General features: G+C 36.8%; 1 protein-coding gene across 1 annotated transcript; it reads right to left on the bottom strand.

The window, feature by feature from the left end:
* Positions 1–8,830: 8,830 nt before the first annotated feature.
* Positions 8,831–19,556, bottom strand: LOC139155290 (vomeronasal type-2 receptor 26-like). Its single transcript, XM_070730412.1, has 6 exons — positions 19,348–19,556; positions 18,163–18,454; positions 14,296–15,147; positions 13,426–13,653; positions 10,826–10,952; positions 8,831–9,732 (listed from the first exon to the last, which is right to left on the bottom strand). Exons 1-6 carry the CDS (start codon positions 19,554–19,556, stop codon positions 8,831–8,833), a joined length of 2,610 nt encoding a protein of 869 aa, XP_070586513.1.
* Between the last annotated feature and the right edge of the window lie 1,110 nt (positions 19,557–20,666).

Below are 20,666 nucleotides of genomic sequence, written 5' to 3'. Positions count from 1 at the left end.
AAGATAATTTATAGCTTAGAGAAAGGCAGGTACAACCTTTTATTTTGTGATAAACAAAATTATAACATTTATAGCATTTAGATTTATATATCGCTTCACAGTGCTTTACAGCCCCCACTAACTGGTTTACAGAGAGTAAGCATATTGCCCCCAACAATCTGTGTCCTCATTTTACCGACCTTGAAAGGATGGAAGACTGAGTCAACCTTGAGCCTATTGAGATTTGATCTGCTGGCAGCAGGTGATCAGTAGAAGTAGCTTGCAATATTGAACTCTAACCACTGCACCACCGAGGCTCTTATATTAAATACAATGTGAAATTTCTGGAGTTGATTTAGAGCTATATTTTATGTCTTTATATATATTTATATACATAAATTTTCTGATAGATTTTAAATCATTATATAGTTCTGATTCATCAGGGGAACAAATTCAGAATGCCATGAAGAAGAGTTGTAATTTCAAGCAAGAATTAAAAGAAACAGTATAAATGAATAATAATGCATTTCCTATTAGAAACTTAAACATTGTAATTGCAATTTTTAACCAAGAAAATCTTGAATTAAGAAAATATTAGTCTAAATGAATGAAAATATATTTGCTAGTTGAGAGTTTAATATTTAATCATTATTTTTAATGTACTTATTTAGCTAAATATGGACATCGTAGTTAAGTTGATAGCTTTATGGTTTCATTAAAATTGCTTAAAATACTAGTATATAATTAATATTTCCTTGGAGAAGTAGAGGAGCAAAATAGATTTCCAATCTGTCCTTTATTTCTCAAAATAATCTACTTGATTACTTTTTATTGTAAACAATTGCACTCATAAATTTGGTCTGCTATATATAATCTTCATAGAAGCATACAGAAGTCAAGCGCAATTCCTTACAGATGTTTTTCAAAGTTTCTGGGAGATGGTGGTTGAACAAAAGGATTTGGTCTCGAGACAAAGAAAGTGTGAGAAACAAGGCCACCAAAAAGTAGATCCCCTGGCTGAAGGTACTTGTGAAAAATGTGGTGGTGATCTACAATTCGGCACTTTACATGTCTCTGTCCTGTCATATGAGGCAGTAACAGAAAGAGCAATGCTGCTACTATCAACATGTTAAATATAAACTGACCCTCTAAACTAAAGCACCAATGCATCTACAGTACATCTGTGATAACAACAACTAGATATATATGAAAATGGAGAAATAATGACTAAATGACAAAGAGTATATGCCTGTAACAATCTGGCTAAAATGTGTAAATTTTACTCCTGACTTTATATACATACAATATGTGCACGCAAGCCACACATACAGACACAAAGATATAATCACAAGGATTACCTGATTGTACTTGCAATACTATTTTTGATAAAAACAAGATGGAAATAGGAAAACAATATAATTATAGCTGTTTGATAGTTAGCTAGAATTGGTGAATACTCTATAGCATTGCCAAGACTTGTGTTATATTTCCCTTGAAACTTTATTGTATTCATGCTGTTTTGTAAATTTTTTTTAAAAAGTTTTTAGAAACACATTATTTCTAATAAAAAGCATCACTCCAAAAATCCCTCACCCTTCTTTTTGGAGTCAAATTAAAGTACAGTATAAGGCACACAGAAAAAGGAAAATTTTCAGGTCAGGAAGTTCTTAAATACTAAAGTAGCTGGATGATGCACATAATATCTATATGGGAAAAGTCTACTTTGGGGAGAACCATTGCTCCATTTCTTTTCATCAGCCTTTTCAGATCTCCTCCTCTTCCTCCTACTGAGCTGCTTTTATTCTCTGATCTAACACCATGACAAAAACATCTGTCATGTCTGAAATCCTCCTGCAATAGTCTGGAAAGGATTCAGGGTACTTAGAGAATTAACATATCACTCCATTTGGCGATTCTATGGACAATTCTAAAATAATATTTGGCTCCACCCTTGGAGGTCATCAAAACATACATCTCACATATATTTCTGGCAAGGTGTTATATGTTCATGATGTGGACGTGATTCATCACTTTATTGACATGATCAAATTGCCATATTTTTCAGACTATAAGATGCACTCCCCCTCCCCAAGAAAGTGGGTAGAAATGTCTGTGCATTAGATTAATAACTCTTAGTGCCTGTTTGGCAATGTTGTTATGGTGAGCTCTGGCACTTAGGTCATTAGATATGAGTACTCCAATGTCCTTGGCAAATAAGGTTGTGTCCTTCAAGTTTGTATTTTGTGTTCTGATTCTTTTTGGCGATGTGTAAGATAGAGCATTTATTGTTTGAAATTTGAAGTTGCCAGTTGTTTGATCATTCTGACACATGGCCAAATTATTTCTGTAGGATAGCAGTATTGTCAGTGGTATTAAATAATTTAACATAATCAGCAAAGAGTATACAGTTTCTTGTAATATGATCACAGAGGTGGTTTATGTAAAGTATGAATAGTGTTGATCCTAGAACACTGCCTTGAGGGACACCACTGTTGACAGGTGCAGAATTTGATAGGGCACTCCCTATTTTAACCAATTGTTGTCTGTTTGACAAGAACTCAGTTATCCAATCATGAAGGAGATCTGAATGCCATAGTTTGTCATGTACCACTGAGTCAAAGGCTTTACAGAAGTCTATGTAAATTGTTTCTATTGTTTTACCCTGATCGGGATGTGTAGTACATATGTTTTTGCAGTGTAGGAGTTGCAGGTTACAGGATATTTTTTTCTAAAACCGAAATGTTTGTTATAGAGTAGGTTGTTGGTTTCTAGTTGGAAGGTAATGGATTGGCTTATGATTGATTCCATGACTTTGCAGATGATGCAACATAAAGAGATCTCTAATTTTCAACATTACTTGGATCTCCCTTTCTGAAGGCAGGGATGACTGTAGCTAGTGACCATAAGTTAGGTAAGAAGCTAGTCCTGAAGAATTAATTTTTCAAAAATTATATTTAGAGGTTCAGCTATGGATGAAAGCTTTTTAAAGAAGTATGCACATAGTCCATCAGGTCCAATAGATAGGGATGTTTTTAGGTTGTGTAAAGCCTTTCCAACATTATCTTCTGTAAAATCTGTTTGCTATTTACAAAGACCGAGCCAAATAGTGTATTAAAGAGATTGGCTTTAATAGCTTCATTATTATATTCCTTACCATTTGGTCCTTTTAGGGGTGGAATGGATCTCGAGTCTTTGAGTTGGTTGTTTTACAAAGTTATAGAAAGCATGTGTGAGTGAGTGAATAGAGCTGTATGTTTTTAAATTTAGGGTTTTAAAGATTGTTTTAAATATTGGACTTTTGAACTGGTTTTTATATTTTTAGATATTATGAGCTGCCCTGAGTCTCCAGAGAAGGGCGGCATATAAGTCCAATAAATAAATAAATAAATAAAGGAATGAATGAATGAATGAATGAATGAATGAATAAATAAATAAATAAATTTTGTGTGCAGAAGGTTTTCCTCTTGATCGATTGGTGCATTCAGTCTTTATTTGGTGGCATAAATTTTTGAGCAGTTTTTAAAGTTTATAACCTAGTCAGTCAGAGCTTTCTTATTTTTATGGATAATTTGTTTTTCTTGGTTTTGGTTATTGGTAATACTCCTGTACAGACAGAACTGAGCTCACATAGTTTTGAATGTCCTCATGACCCTGTTTTCCCCCTTCTCACTGGACATGTTGTTAATTATATTATCCAATTAACCACATTGGCAGACTGTAAACTCCACACTCCTCTTTCAGACTCCAGTAACCTAGGACACAATCAGTAAAATAAACATTTGTTGAATGTAGTTTCAGTTAGTACAATCAGCCACTCCATAGTTCCACCCTCCTTCTTATGGCAAAATGAAAGCTCTACAAGTTGACCCCAGGCCTGGCTGAAACCCCAATCACTGAACCTGCCAACTCCCAGCTGCCTCAGCAATAAAAAAGAACAGACTAGAAAGGAGGGTTCTGGAAGCTGGCCTCCCCAAACTACTCCCCTAACACATCATGGTGTAACTTCTGGGGACTGTGGAAAAACTTCACTTATCATCATTATTGTCAGTAAATTTCCTTTCTCTCCACGTTGACTGCCTAACACCATGGACCACTGGAGTAGGTGGCTGACAAGCAGTACCCCCCTCCCATGACTGCAAAGTTGTGCCATCAGCCTCTGGCAGAGCTAGACTCTAGTATCATCTCCAAAGCTGGCCAGCCTTCAATGGGTTGTGGCAGGGGTCCCCAAACTTTTTACACAGGGGGCCAGTTCACCATCCCTCAAACTGTTGGAGGGCCGGACTATTAAAAAAATGTGTGAACAAATCCCTATGCACACTGCACATACATTATTTAAAGTAAAAAACAAAATGGGAACAAATACAATATTTAATATTTATTCTTCCTCTCTCTCTCTCTCTCTCTCCCTTTCTCTCTGTCCTTCTGTCTTTCTAGTTCTCTCTCTTTCTCTCTGTCCTCTCTCTTTCTTTCTCTCTCTTCTCTCTTTCTCTCACTCACTCTCTTTGTATCTCTCCCTCTTTCTCTCTCCCTCTCTCTGTCTCCTCCTTTCTATCTCTCCTCTTCCTTTCTCTCTCCCTCTCTATCTTTCCCTCTTTCTCTCCACCCTCTCTCTTTCTCTCTCCCTCTTTCTCTCTACCTTTCTTTCTCTTTCTCTCTCTCCCTTTCTCTGTCCCTCTTTCTTTCTCTCTGTCCCTCTTTCTTTCTCTCTGTACCTCTCTTTCTTACTCTCTGTCCCTCTTTCTTTCTCTCTGTCCCTCTCTTTCTTTCTCTCTGTCCCTCTCTTTCTTTCTCTCTGTCCCTCTCTTTCTTTCTCTCTGTCCCTCTTTCTTTCTCTCTGTCCCTCTCTTTCTTTCTCTCTCTTATCTCTGTGGGGGGGGGAGGCGGCTGCTTGAAAACCCCTGACCTCCATCGCCTCCCCCCCCCACGGCACAAGGCGAGCACACCTCGCCGCTGACACAGGCGGCGGGGACTGCCCTGTCCCCCTGTCCCCCCTGCGCAAAACTACGCAGCCCCAGATCGCTCGCTTCTCCAGCCAGCAAAGCCAACTGCCTGGCTTTGCTGGCTGATGCAGGAAAGGAAAGCGTCACATTTAAAAAGCACGCCACTTTCTGGGACTCCGGCGCCGTGGTGGCCTTCAAGCGCGGCCCTTCGCGGCGCCCCACCACCCGTTCCTGCAGGAAGAGATCGGGCACTTTACCGGGAGGTGGAGGCGGCGTGGGGCCGGACGTGGGTGCCGGGGAGGGCGAAGGAGTGGACGCGCCTCTCAGTTGCAGAGCCGAACGGGGGAAGAGATCCGCGGCGGAGTCCAGCGCTGGGGGCCTGGGGCCATGCGGGACCGCTCATCCAGGCTTGCCGGTCCATGCGCGCCTGGATGAGCGGTCCCGCATGGCCCCAGCGCCGGACTCCGCCGCGGATCTCTTCCCCCGTTCAGCTCTGCAGCTGAGAGGCGCGTCCACTCCTTCGCCCTCCCCGGCACCCAGCGTCCGGCCCCACACCTCCTCCACCTCCCGGTAAAGTGCCCGATCTCTTCCTGCAGGAACGGGTGGTGGGGCGCCGCGAAGGGCCGCGCTTGAAGGCCACCACGGCGCCGGAGTCCCAGAAAGTGGCGTGCTTTTTAAATGTGACGCTTTCCTTTCCTGCATCAGCCAGCAAAGCCGGGCAGTCGGCTTTGCTGGCTGGAGAAGCGAGCGATCTGGGGCTGCGTAGTTTTGCGCAGGGGGGACAGGGGGACAGGGCAGTCCCCGCCGCCTGTGTCAGCGGCGAGGTGTGCTTGCCTTGTGCCGTGGGGGGGAGGTGATGGAGGTCAGGGGTTTTCAAGCAGCCGCCTCCCCCCCCCCACAAACTTAGCCATGGTGCACTTAGCTGTGACTTTCAGTGGACAGTTTTTCCATTGCCAATCGCCTTTTCATGAATTTCGCGTCCACTCACCACGGATGAGGAGGGGAGGAGGAGGTGGAGAGGCAAGGGGGCGGGGAGGAAAGCGGGCCTGCAATTGGCCAATTTCTTTCTCGTCTTTAGGGAGAGGAACTGTTGCTGCTCTGCCATAGGGCAGCAACAGTTTCTCTCCCTAAAGGCGACAAAGGAAGGGGCCAATTGCAGGCCCGCTTTCCTCCCCATCCCCTTGCCTCTCCACCTTCTCCTCGCTGAGCAGCCGACCGCGGTGAGTTGACAGGTGATTCGGGAGCTTATTTTATCGACCAGTAAAATCTCGTGAGCTGCCGCGGGCCGGTTAAAAGACCTCGTTGGGCCGCATCCGGCCCGCGGGCCGGAGTTTGGGGACCGCTGGGTTGTGGGGTGGCCTGTGCATCCCGTACCTTAGGCCATACCACAACCTGTATATTGTCTTCCCAATCTCTTGCACATGACATTTCCATGGCAACATCTGACCCCTCTGCCATTCCCAGTAACCTGTGTTCATCCAAGGACTCCCAGCAGACCAGTAGAAATTGTGAACAGAAGGAGTGCTGAGTTCCTCTCAGATATTTGTATCCCAGCCAAGAAAATGTGAAAACAAAGTTTAGTGAAGCTGCAGTCTGGTGCAAATGAGTTCAAACAGATTTCAAATCAGCATTGGAAGTTACTGCCTATCAGAACTGTAAATAATCATTGCCATAGCCACACCCATGGCCTAGGCATCCAACATCCAGTCCCTCTTCCAATATCCTCCCAGTTACTCCACTGCAATCAGTAACAATCATCTGTTCTGCCTGCTGCGTAATGGTGACTATCAGCTGGAATCCATGCAGGCAAGGTCATTCCACCCACCATGTGATTAGCACCAAGCAGATGGAGCCATGCTGGTGAGGATAAGCAAGCCACTGTTAGCCACGGCATGGGATAAACCAGGATGCCATCTGCTGGACACACACCATTCCACTCTTCTCCTTGGGCTCCCCAGTTATGGCAAGTCAGCAGGGGCTTGACAATTTGTGTATGAAATGTCTTGATGTCTGACTTTTTTCCTTTCTATTAGAGGTTTGTATTTGCAACATTCTTTGTTGATCCGTTTCTTGTTACTAATTCTTTGATACCAGAGTGAGCTGAGGTGGTGCAGTGGATAGAGTGCAGTAATTCAGGCCACTAAAGCTGACTACTAGATCTGCAGGTCAGCAATTCAAATCTCTGCACCAGCTCAAGGTTGATTCAGCCTTCCATCCTTCCGAGGTGGGTAAAATGAAGACTTGGATTGTGGGGGCAATGTGCTGGTTCTGATAAAAAGTGCTATTGCTAACATGTTGTAAGCCGCCCTGAGTCTAATAAATAAATAAATCTTTATGATTGATTAATATTCTTAATATAAATACTGAAACTATAAACTCCTATTAAGCATAAAATATTTAAAATAATTTGATGTAGTTTGGTTTACATATTGGTTGTGAAATCTGACATATTTCCTTACTAAGAGATCAAATGAATTCAATTACTTTCTTTATTATTTTGGATCCTTCAAGCCAAGATTCGTTGATTAATTGATTATGTGCCATTATGTCATTATTGACTTTTTAGTGACCACATAGATACATTTTCTCCATGACAATCTCTCCCTCATTTGAATGTCTATGAAGATTCTCAATCATTCAAGTCATAGTTGTATCAAAAATGGTTTTTATTTTGAATAAGCAACTGACTGATTATTTTATTTTATTTTATTTATTTTTGAGGAAGATGAAGACATTTTGCTTTCTTTCCTGGAGCTTCACCAGTTGAATTGGATGGTATTGGAAATGGTAGGATAGTTATTGACAGTTGAGATTAATTAGTTGTGATAGTAGTAGGAATGGAAAGACTCCTATTAGGAATGGCAGGCAAACTTTCAGTCCAGTGTTGTAAAATTCTGGACATTCCCATTTTGTGTTGCAATGGACAGTAAGAATTAAAATTCAAATACTGATCAGTGTGTCTTGGTTTTTAGGGCTTGGTTTCTACCTTTTCCTTATAGAAATTTGTCACAATGTGGGAAATAGATAAACCCAAAACACAGCTGTGTTTTTTTCTGTAAACATCTTCATTGTATTTAAGATAAGTAGGGTCAATATGGCACAAATATGTCCTGACTGAGATTAGTTCTAATACCTAATGGGTATTTTGTAGGAAATGTTTCTGCATGTTATAGCATCTTTTTCTGTTACTTGCTGTTTCTTACATCAAATTAACAAAGATTTCTAATATAGTAAATTCATTAATATTTAATCTGGCACATTGTTGTTCTTCAACAGACTAATACAGGTGTCCTATGCAATATTAGTACCTAAATATTTAAAGATAAATATTAACTATATAAATTATATTTCCAATATATCGGTAGTTTCCTTAAATGGTAGATTGTAGCTAAATGCAGGAATGGTATTTTTTGACCTAAAAGAAAAAAAAACAATGTGCAGAACTATCTTTTTCAATAAATAGTTATGAATCATGTACAAATTTTATAAAACACTCAAAAGTTAAACCACATATTTGCCACATAGTTTTTATTGTAAATTCCATTTGTCAGTAATGGATAACTAATATAATTCCCATGCTAGTACATTGAACTGTTTTAAATTTTAAAGAATACTTCATTTATGTATTCATTGAAGGAAAGACCATATAATTATTTGTATAACTTTAGATTTTGCTTTTCTTTCAAAAATGGTAAAGGTTAACATACCCAATTCTGGTATTTTCCTATCCTGTGTGTGGGGGTGGGTGGGGGTGGTCTGAGGATAAATCTCAAGGAATTACAAAGATCTGTGATGTTTGATTTGGGCAATTGGTATGAGGCTGCCCACAACAGAGTAATATCATAATAAAGGACAGACTGAGTATGTATTATCTCTAGGTTCTATATAACAACAAAATAGACATTTAGTCTTTAGCACTTCCTTCTAATTAGTTGTTCTCTCTTGTTCAGCTCTGGCCTCAGGAGAATAATATAACTTTTGGGGAAAAAAATAAATCCCAGCAAACCAGCACTGGAAGCAAAGATGGAGAAGATTTCCACAGCAACCATGTACTTTCCTTTGGTGCTCAAATAGGTTGGAACAAAAGACAACCACACACTGCAAAACACCAACATACTGAATGTGATGAATTTGGCTTCATTGAAAGTGTCAGGTAACTTTCTGGCAAGAAAAGCTACAGAGAAGCTGATAATAGCCAGAAAGCCCAAGTAACCCAGGACACAATAAAACATAATCACCGACCCCTCATTGCACTGCAGTATTATTTCTTCATTCACTGAATGAGTATCAGTCTCTACAAAAGGTGGAGAAGTCCATAGCCATGAAATGCAAATGCATGCCTGAATCAGGAAGCAGAAAAAAAGTACAGAGTTGGTCAGTCTTGTCCCCACCCATCTTCTCATCTTGGAGCCAGGTTTGGTCACTAAGAATGCCAAAATTACTGTGATAGTCTTTGCCAATACACAAGAAACTACAACTGAAAAGATGGTGCCAAAAGCAGTCTGTCGGATAAGACAGGTCACCTGCTCAGGACGGCCAAGGAACAAGAACACACAGAGGAAGCAGAACATGAGGGACACCAGAAGTGTGTAAGTGAGGTTTCGATTATTGGCAACAACGATTGGACTGTTGTGATGCTTTAGGAATATTCCCAGCACCAGAGCTGTAACCAAAGAAAAGAAAAGAGCAGAGAAAGAAAAACTAATCCCAAGAGGTTCTCCATAAGATAAGAAACTTACATATCTAGGCAGACAGAAATTTTTGTTTTTATTGGGATAGAATTCATTTCTGCAGTTATAACAATCTCTCATATCTGAAAAAGAAAAATACATGGTTTTAATTCCTATATCAAACCTATGTACCAAATTGATGCCACAAACATCATTTCTAGGACTTACTCTTTGCCCCAATAAGTGATCAAAATGGGTCATTTTCAACCAATCTTTTTTCTGTCAAGGAGATCATAAAAATGTAATTTTATTACACTTCTTTATTGCAAAAAGTGATAATTGATTCCTGCTATTATAAATTCTAATTACAGAACCATTCAATTATTAATAATGAAAATCTGCTCTGTGAATGATGATGATGATGACCACCTAAGGATCTGTAGAGTTGTCTTTTTTCCACTTTTCCTCCCAGAGTTTTCTTTTTTGTTTTGTTTTCTATCATTTCATAGGAGAACATTAATGTATGCATCATTTATAAAGGAAGGTCCTAAGATACTCTTTCTATTCAATATATAAAATTATATCCTACCTTTCCTTTAACAGCTAAAGGTGATATACACTAAATCTCTCATTTGACCTGTATAACCTGTATAACAATGGAGACCCAATGGATAGGTCTATTTGAGAGAGACTACAGTAATCTTTGACTTGCAACAGTTTGTTTAGTGACATTTTGAATTTGCAATGGCACTGAAAAGTTACTTACAACCATTTTTCCACACTTATGACCGTTGAAGCATTCTGATGGTCACATGATCAAAATTTAGATTTGATCAAGTGATATTTATAACTGTTGCAATGTCCCCATAAACTGCAACCATCATCCTACATATCAACATGTGATCAACTCTTGCAACTTTCTGACAAGAAAAGTCAAGGAGGAGTTCAGACTCACTTAACAATGTGTTACTAATTTAATAACTGCAGTGATTCATTTATTAAAGGAAACTCATGAAATGGGACAAAACGTACAACAAATATCTCACTTAGCAACAGAAAATTCTGGGCTCAATAGTGATAATAATTCGAGAACCACCTGTAATTTAAAAATCACTTTATAACCTCTATGATTGAATAAAAATTTAAAACATATTTACAGAGGTCCACACCACATCCAACATCTTCAAGATATACTTTTCTGTGCATAGCAGTTCATTTATTTATCTTAATTTTTACCTTCCTTCTCTGAAATCTTTCCATCTGGACATGGAATACAGTCATAGCAACAGAATGGCTTTCCTTCCTTCCTTTTTTTGCTACTACCAGGTTGGCAATGTTCAGTACATATTGAAATTGGCTGGACCTAGAAATTAGAAATGTAAGAAGAGAGTAAATTTGAGAAAAATCATAGATTCAAAATCCAATTGATTCTTGTACTTTTCTTTTTGTTATTAGTGTTTCAGAACAATAAAATTGTAAATAATTTATGCAATCCTGTAGGTAGGATACACTGCTGATAATCTGATTGCTACATAAAGATAAATAAATACATGAATTTAAAAGCATTTTTATGTTTTAAAAGATTTTTCACTCACTTCCAGTATATTTTTGTTTATTAGGTTTGTTGGGCTGTTACATGTACTGTATTTTATTCAATGGACAACATTATATCATTCTTTGACAAAGTGACAAAATTAGTGAACCAGAGAAATGCTGTTGATGTGGTTTACGTGGACTTCAGTAAGGCTTTTGACAAAGGAGACCATAACCTACTACTAAATAAAGTAGAAAAATGTGGGTTAAACAGCAACACCACCAGATGGATTCAAAACTGGCTAACCAACTGAACTCAAAGTGTAGTGCTCAATGGAACTACATCTACATGGAGGGATGTATGCAGTGGAGTACCCCAAGGCTTTGCTTTAGACCCAGTACTCTTCAACATCTTCATCAATGACTTGGACGAGGGGGTACATGGGGAACTTATCAAATTTGCAGACTGACAGTAATAGTCAACACTCCCAAAGATAGGTGCAAAATACAGAAGGATCTTGACAAACTTGAACAATGAGTTCTAGCTAACAAAATGAAATTCAATGGTGAAAAAAGTAAAGTTCTACATTTAGGCAAGAAAAACAAAATGCACAGATAAGTATATATAGTACATTGCTCAAAAGTAATAACTGAGAGAGGGATCTGATTTTGGAGTCTTAGAGGGCAACCATTTAAATATGAGTCAGCAGTGTGCAGCAGCTGCCAAAAAAGCCAACACAGTCCTAGGCTGCATTAACAAGAGGGATAGAATCAAGATCACATGAAGCATTAATACCATTTTATAAGGCCTTGGTAAGGCCACACTTGGAATACAGCATTCAGTTTTGGTTGTCGCAATGCAAAAAGGATATTGAGACTGTAGAAAAAATGCAGAGAGGAGCGACAAAAATGATTAGGGGACTAGAGGCTAAAACATATGAAGAACAGTTGCAAGAACTGGGCATGACAAGTTTAATGAAAAGAAGGACCAGGGGAGATATGATAGCAATGTTCCAATATCCCACAAAAAAAAGGAGTTAACCTATCCTCTAAAGCACCTGAGGGTAAAACAAGAAGCAATAGGTAGAAGCTGAACAAGAAGAGAAGCAACTAAAACTCAGGAGAAATTTCCTGACAGTTAGAACAATTAATCAGCTTTCCCCCAGAAGTTGTGAATGCTCCAACACTGGAAGTTTTTAAGCAGATGTTAGATAATCATCTATTTGAAGTATGTAGGGTTTCCTGCCTAATCAGGGAGTTGGACTAGAAGACCTCCAAGGTCCCTTCCAGCTTTGTTGTTGTTGTTATTGTTATTGTTGTTGTTGTTATTGTTGTTGTTATTATTATTATTATTATTATTATTATTATTATTATTATTATACGAATAATCAGTCAGGTGTAATAAGGTGAATAGGGTTAATATTTAAGAAAAAAAGAGCAGATCCAAGTCAATAGACATGGGTAAAATCAGTTCTTATACAATCAAATTATACAATAAAAGCTATTATGAGGGGTGCATGATCCATGCTTTGGAGAAATCCCATTGCTGTTCGACTAACTCCTGACAGCTTAATATAATTTGTTTTTGGAATTATTTATTTTTGTTCTTAGGCATTTTGATTAAAAACTTTTACTAAATATGAGCATGCATTAGATTAAGAGTTAGAAGATAAGTCTGATGCTGAAGTTCAAGGCAAACATGCATGTGTGCTTATTATTACTAAATACTGTATGTACACCTGAAAAGTTAATAACCAGAAGTGGAATTCTGCCTGTTTGGACCAGTAGTATCAACTGAGGATGGGCCCAAGTGAGCCTACTAACACCCCCCTTCCCGGACATAATGCCATCATATTTTCAGGGCTGAGCACATGTGTGGAAAGCACACACATGAGAAAAGCAAATGCATGAGTGTCTGTGTGCATGTGTACAGGAGGCATGTATGAGTGAATCATATTCACATTTGTGAACCAGCAGGGAAGATAACAAAAAAACACCCTAGATCATAACCTAAACCCTAAATTTCTGTGTTAAGTTTTGAGCAGGAAAAATTGTTCCTATTATTCTTAGTAGCTTGGTTGAAAATTGGAGCAAAATACTTTGTTCTCAAAAATAATTTGATGTACTGTATATTCTGCTCCACATTTCCATCAATACATTTTTAGTCAATTTAAAGACATGATCCAGATATTATTTCAGGAGACCTTCATTTGTAATACCAGTTAGTTTATGTTATTTTTTCAATTATTTTCAATCAAATGGTATTAGAATTAATCATTAAACTGAAAGACCATGAAACTTACATGGTTAAACCAACTGTGCCATATTATGGCATCTTTATCGATGGTCAACATTTCTCCTAGAGAAGTTTCATGAGCCATTCTCCCAATTTTCTTTCTATGAAAAGATAGATTTGAGGAAGTAATCCAGTTGTTAATGTCCATTCCAACTAATAACCTCCTGTTCTCATCAAAAGAGATATAGTCTCCGGCACTGTTGTTAAATGAGACACTGCTGAGAAAGTGATGAAGCTGGTTTGAAAAGGAAAATTCAGTTGAAATTAAGGGGTTTTCCTTCCTTTTCTTTTCTCTGGCATTCTAGCTTAAAGGGTAGCCATAATGAAGGGAGCACTTCCTATCAGACTTTTTCATTTGTGTTGCTTAATGGGGAGAAATCCTATTGAATAATTTATCATTGCTTTATCTAGATTTGCAAATGTTGACCACTCAGTTTCTCTGCTCACAGATTAGATGTTTTTTTTGTTTTTAAGATAAACTTTTACATCTTGATCAAGTATTAAGTTACTTAAACAGGGTCAACATTTTTTCTCTCTCCACTACATTTGTAATATAAAATTGCCTATATTCAATGGAAGCCATTACCGCATCGTTATATTTATGCTGGTGAATTTTACAACATTTTATTTTATTTATTTATTTGATGTGCATTAGATATTAGTAATAAGCATGAACTTTCTCTAAAATTCAAGTTTATGTTCGCTGTATCTGCATAATTCCGGAGTAAAGATGGAAGAGCTAGGGCTAAATTTTCTATCAAGTACTTTTTACCTGCAGAGAGTGCATCATTTTGGATTGATCCATTCACTGTATCTGCATAATTCCGTAGTAAAGATGGAAAAGCTAGGGCTAAATTTTCTATCAAGTTCCTTTTACCTGCAGAGAGTGCATCATTTTGGATTGATCCATTCTTGCTTTTTGACTTGATGCAGCCATGGCTTGTAAGGCATAGGCCACGCTATAGACGGCATTGTATATACTATAGCTATGGCCAATCATATTCATTTCAAAAAAAGGGCCAGGAACATTCTGCAACTTTTCCTTGCCTGTACAAATAAGTCCTACAACTTCATCCTGAATTCTATTTGGAAATGCACAATTAAAGACATGTTGCCAGAAGTCCATCAAAAAGCCATCCTCTTTGTTTCTTAATGGTGTCTGACTCTGAATGAAATCCTGAAATCCATGAAGTTCTTTGGTGTGAATTGTAAAGGACAGAGCACCATGTAACAATTTTAAACTCCAGGTCCTTTGATAATTCAAAATACTGAGTTCCATCTGAGTAGTTATAACCCATACTTTACCTTTTAATTGATTTCTATATGATTTTTCCACTCCAAATTCAGAAAAGTGGGGAAACCATATCAAAAACAAAACAGAATAAGATACTCCATAGAATACTACTATGTTGGCTTTGCTGGCTGTGATAACTTCATACATTTTTGCTCCTTGATATAACATGTCTTCATGACCAGCAGCGTAATTTATTCTAGGGAACATTTCTAGGAAGGCAAAACAGATGCCTTGATTAGAAAACGCTGGAATAATATCATGCACAAATCTTGCTCCTCTGTCATCATCCATAGTAAGGATCCCAATCCATGACCATGAAAAATAGAGAAGTAAAGAGAGGATTCCCACATGCTGAAGATCCTCATTAGGGGCCATTTGGTACAGAGACAGACCTGAAGATTTATCATTTATCTCTGGAGCTGATCCATAAATGATCTGAATATAATTCATTAAAGGAAACAGATTACTGATAGCATTTTCTGGATTATATATAGTATAATGCATAGCAAATTCTGGATTGCTATACTTTCAAATTTACTACACTTTATACATATTTACAGAAATACTATGTACAATGGTTTAAGATGATGGAGAATCTCAGTATCTTCAGACAATTTTAAAATACAGTTCAAATCACTTGTCAACATTGGCACTATTAATTTGATCCAGATACTGATATGTTAAAAAATGTGTCAATGATCTATGACCATCTCACTCAGAATCGTAACATCAGTTCCAGCTTTACTCCGATAATCAGCTTGCAATGATTATGAGATTAGAAGTGAGCCTTCCATTTTTTTTCTTTTGTTTTTATTGTGTCTGATTCTCAGAGACTGACTGGACTACAGTTTTCTTGCCAATTTTTTTTTAGAAGTAGTTTGCCATCCCTTCCTTCCTAGGACTGAGAGAAAATGACTAGCCCAAGGTTTTCCTGTCAGCTTTATGCCTAAGGCAGAACTGGAATTCACAATCTCACAGTTTCTAGTTGAATGCTTTAAACTGGATGCCTCACTACACAAAACTGTCTCTTCTACCAATTTGCCTAATGGTAAAGAAAGCAGTAAATTTGTATTATTGGAGATACATTCTTGTAGCAGACATTTATTTCATAAAATAATGCCTCCTCTCACAATTTAACAGCAGTGGATGGATGGAAACTAGGATTTAACACATAACCTCTGTAACCATTACAAAAATCCATTAAGGAAATAATTATATTTGTCTCCTGTAAATTCCATTAAAACAAGAGCACAAACTATATCATAGCATTGCTAGGTTCAAGAAATAAGTTAAGATATACATTCAGAAGGATTACATGTAAAAGAACATTCTACAAAATATTAGTTGCACTCCTATCTAAATATACTTAAATGAAACAGAAGGAAAACAATATTAAATAATTCACTCTAATTGACTACAACCCTGGCATACTGATTCACATGTAAATGCACAAAACCTAAATGCGTATATATGTGTGTATGATAGCAGTCAGTCCCAATTTGATATTAAACTAAAGTTTTTGGGAGTCAACAATTTCCAACATTTATAAATACAGTTTAGAGACTATTGATTCCACGTATAAGGAAGGAGATGGGAAGGATTGTTTTGCAGTGTATTTCTTGTTATGCTGTAGAATTCACTCTGTGAACTTTATCCTGTTTGGCTCTTCAATCCCATCGTAAACTCCCACTTCCCTCTAACATCTTGTGAATTTTTTGACAGGATAGCAATGTTCCAATATCTAAACAATGCCACAAATCTATTTTCCGAAGCTGAAGTCAGAACAAGAATCAATGAATGGAAACTAATCAAAGAGAGAACCAACCTAGAAATAAGGAGAAATTTCATTTGAATAATGATAATTTCCACAATTAATCAGTGGAAAAGCTTAAACACTGGAAGTTTTTAAGAAGAGATTGCACAACTATTTAACTAAAATAGTATTAGTCTTCTACTTGTGCAGGGAGTGGAACTAGAAGATCTCCAAGGTCCTTTCCAATTTTGTTAGTCTGCTATTTCTCAACCTAGTGTAAAAACATTAGTAAATTTTCTTGAACCCATTTATCCAATCAAAGAGTTCCCATCTCATAATGTCACAATGAATCACCATCAAATTGATTATGGAAAGCTTTATATATGCCAAAAAAAATAACATTTAACAGATAATTTCCAGGTTGCAAGTGATTCTAAGAGGAAAGAGACATTTGAAGCATTGTTTAAAAAGAAAAAATGTAATGCCTTGGATCAACGCATGAAAAAATGAAATTTAGTAAGTGCTATTAACTGTCAATATTTTCCCAACTAGCAATTGTTCCACATTGAATATGTACAGTATGCCTTGCTGAAAATGTTACTTCTGTATGATGAAAGGATAGATGAATATTAAATTGTCTGCCAGACCATGACCTCTAGATTTTAAGATCTTGTGATTACACATTGAATCATAAAATTGCTTAAAATTAATGTTTTTAAGAGGAAAGATGGTAAAGATGTTTTTCTTTCTGTTGATTCTAAATAAAAGAAGGATATATGAGCCTAATATATTGTTTCATTCCTTTATTGAAACATTTTCAGAATAATTCATGATTCACATGTATTGGATGAATTCTGATAGAAATATGGCACTATAAAATCTTAGTTAGCTCACGATGTATACATTTGCAACAGTATTTTAATTTAATGCTCAGGTAGGGTGGGTCACCTAGTCAATGGAATCTCTAAAACATAAGCAAAAAACAATTTGGTTAATACAGCAATGAAAGCTATCCGGAATCCTAGGGTTATATACTAGAACTGAGAAATGAGCAGCAATTGGAGAGAGGCAAAACAAACCATTTTTATATTTGAATTTTCATGAATATTACACAGGTAATTTCATAAGGTCACCAGGAATTGAGCTTCATCTGGAAGAGATTTTATCATTCTTCAAGTAATTGAGTATGATATGTAGATTTTCAGAGGATTAAATACTCTGTCTGATACTAATTTCTTCACACCAATGTTTTTTCAAGCTAGAATAGTTTGTTAAGTAATTCTATTTTAAAATATTTATTTATAAATATATTAATACACAATCCTAGTTATTCGTGTGTATCTCATTTACACAAAATTTAAGACCTGCCAGGCTACTCCTGATTCACTTATTTTTAAATAGAAAAAAAAAATAGATATTTCATATTAGGAAATATTAGAATGAAATGAAGCCCCATGAAAGGCTAAAAATATTGTATAATATATAAGAGGAATGAGAGACAATAACACTGTAATTTCCTTCCTTCCTTCCTTCCTTCCTTCCTTCCCGCCTGCCTGTCTGCCTGCCTGCGTGCCTTCCTGCCTTTCATTTGATTTGTCTTTTATTCTAGGAAAAAAACAATATTAATATAAATAAATTAACAACAAAAATGAAGCCTAATTCCAATGTTATGGTATAAGAGAAAATCATTATCTTACCTGCGGAATTTTATAGATATTCAAAATATTTGCAATATGAAGGGATGTTTGGGCATCAAGTCCTCCAATAACTACCATTAAGTTATTTTGTATACCACATTTATAATTGGGCATGAATCTATCTGATGTAGACATCAGCTGTATTGTGGCATGATATGTTCTTTTTGCATTGAAATAGCTGTCATAGATGTGGAAACCCAAGGAAAAATTATGTAGCAACTGGGAATTTTTATTTATTTCCTTTACCGCAAATGCCAAAGCCAGAATGTGCTGGTAATGCTTAGTCAGGATGCTAGAACAAGAGTGTATTATAAATCAGCAGGATAAATTATAGCCCACTTCTTTCTAAATATTTCACATAAAATTTATGTTGTTGTTGTTAATGTTGTTATTATTATCATTATAGCAAAACTTTACCTTTACAGTTACATCATGATAAAAGATAACCTTTACCAATGTAAGTTATTAACTTTATAGTAGATAACTTCCTATGAAATATAAGTACTAGATGGAAAGCCATTTTTTATAGTCATTAACCAGGCTAGAAACAATGACAATGAATTCCAGTCTGTGAATTCTAGTCTTGCCTTGGGTACAAAGCCAACTGGATGACCTTGGATTATGCCCTCTCCTCCCCAAAAAGGAGGCAATGGCAAACCACTTCTGAAAAAATTTAAGAAGAAAACTGCAGGGACATGACTAGGCAGTTTCTGAAGAATGGACACAATTGAATGGAAAAGAGTTATAGATAGAGAGAGATCACAATCACTGCTAATTTATGGGGTTTTTTTTTTACAAGAGATCTTGGAAGCATCTGATTATGATTTCAAAATAACTGGATGACTTGGAAAGATCCCTTCTTCTGATCATGTACAATGGAAATCTACAGTGTTTGGTGGAGTAAGCAATGAAGCTAATTATCCCTAGAACAGATATACCTGTGATTTGATGGCAATGAAAATAGAACAGGCAGGGTATAGGAGAAGAAGCTGTAGAATGATAAACATTTAAAAATGCTAAAAAAAAAACACCAGACATTTAAAGGTGTTTAAAATCAAGAAGCTAATTTACTACCAAATCAATATTTGATATATTGTAGCAACTTACTTCTTCATAGGTATGCATCAGATTATTGAAAATAGTCTTAAACTGAAGATTTAAGTGAGGTGGTGGACAATTCCTTACCTAAGATCCTGGTATACCACTGGTGGAGGTTCTACATCAAAAACCAGAGGATTGGAAACAATAAAAGTTAGAGAAACAACAGCACCAATGATAAGATCTCCAAGCTCATAATACATATGAACTGGAGGTTGTGGATCATAGACATAATATCCGAGTACATGAGCATGGCAGGCTATTTGAGAAAGTAGCAGCATCAATAATACCATCATTTTGAGTACAAATATAAATAATCCAAATCAGACCCCTTTTTTCACACTACAATGCCTTAATTAAAATCATGATAAAAATAATTTTGATGAATAGACATCTCACATTTTTCAAATTATTTAACTGGAATATATAAAGTAAGAAATCTGAAAGCAAAGAAAAGCAACTTCGTTTGTTTCAAATCTTTAATTCTGCTAAATGTTATGGTTCCTTTGTTAAGGTTATAATGAAATTTCACAAGAGAATTTGACAAACAGTAGAATAAATTAGTGATTAACTCATTGTAAGCACTTTACACTTGGGAAATCCTTATAATCAATTTGTTTATCACAAATGAACAGAATCTATCTAAGCCTAATAAGGGACAATTGAGCCTGAAATGATTTGTCTCAAGAAACAGACATAGTAATTATAGGAATATGATTTGGGCTACAAAATAAATGTTCATGCATAAAGGTCTTTTAGTTTGGTATTCTCTAAATGTTTTCAGATTTTAATTTCTTCAATCTGAGTCTATATCTCTGAGTGTGATCATTTTAATCTTGCAAAAGTGGCAAGATTGGGGAAGGATAGCAATAAATATATCTTGCGATATAGTCAGTTGAAAAAATTCTTCAAATTGATAGGGATTTGATTGGAATGAATTTCAGAACAGAACAGAACAGACTAATAGAGTTGGAAGGGACGTTTGTTTGTTTGTTTGTTTGTTTGTTTGTTTGTTTGTTTGTTTGTTATATTTATAGGCCGCATTTCTCCTCAGAGAATCAGGCCGGCTTACAAGAATAAAATACAACAAAGATAAAATAGTACAACAATGAAAAAATAAGGAAAATAAAAAAACTCTGAATCAGTCATCCCTCATTCACACTATTGCCTGGAACGAAGATGATGGCCCCAGGCCTGTAAGCATAGATGTGTTTTTAATGCCTTTCGGAATGCGAGGAGAGTGGGGGCAGTATGAATCACTGTGGGAAGTTGGTTCCAGAGAACTGGGGCCACAACAGAGAAGGCCATGCATAATATTTAACTCAAAAGAAAAAGAGAAAAAAGTTATGCATAGCAAACAAGGGAAGAAAAACATCCAGACCAGATTGTAAATTATTACCAAAACA

The sequence above is a fragment of the Erythrolamprus reginae genome, unplaced genomic scaffold (assembly GCF_031021105.1).
Source record: "Erythrolamprus reginae isolate rEryReg1 unplaced genomic scaffold, rEryReg1.hap1 H_1, whole genome shotgun sequence".
NCBI lineage: Eukaryota > Metazoa > Chordata > Lepidosauria > Squamata > Dipsadidae > Erythrolamprus > Erythrolamprus reginae.
The sequence above is the reverse complement of the archived record's forward strand: the minus strand, read 5'-3'. Positions and strand labels throughout refer to the sequence as shown.

Excerpts from the sequence above, each read along its gene's own strand:
- LOC139155290 (XM_070730412.1), bottom strand. The coding sequence starts at position 19,556 with ATGATGGTATTATTGATGCTGCTACTTTCTCAAATAGCCTGCCATGCT. Across the intron at positions 13,654-14,295 it reads AAATGATGCACTCTCTGCAG|CTTCATCACTTTCTCAGCAG; the intron begins GTAAAAGGAACT and ends TTTTCAAACCAG. Across the intron at positions 9,733-10,825 it reads AAAGATTTCAGAGAAGGAAG|ATATGAGAGATTGTTATAAC; the intron begins GTAAAAATTAAG and ends TTTCTTTTTCAG.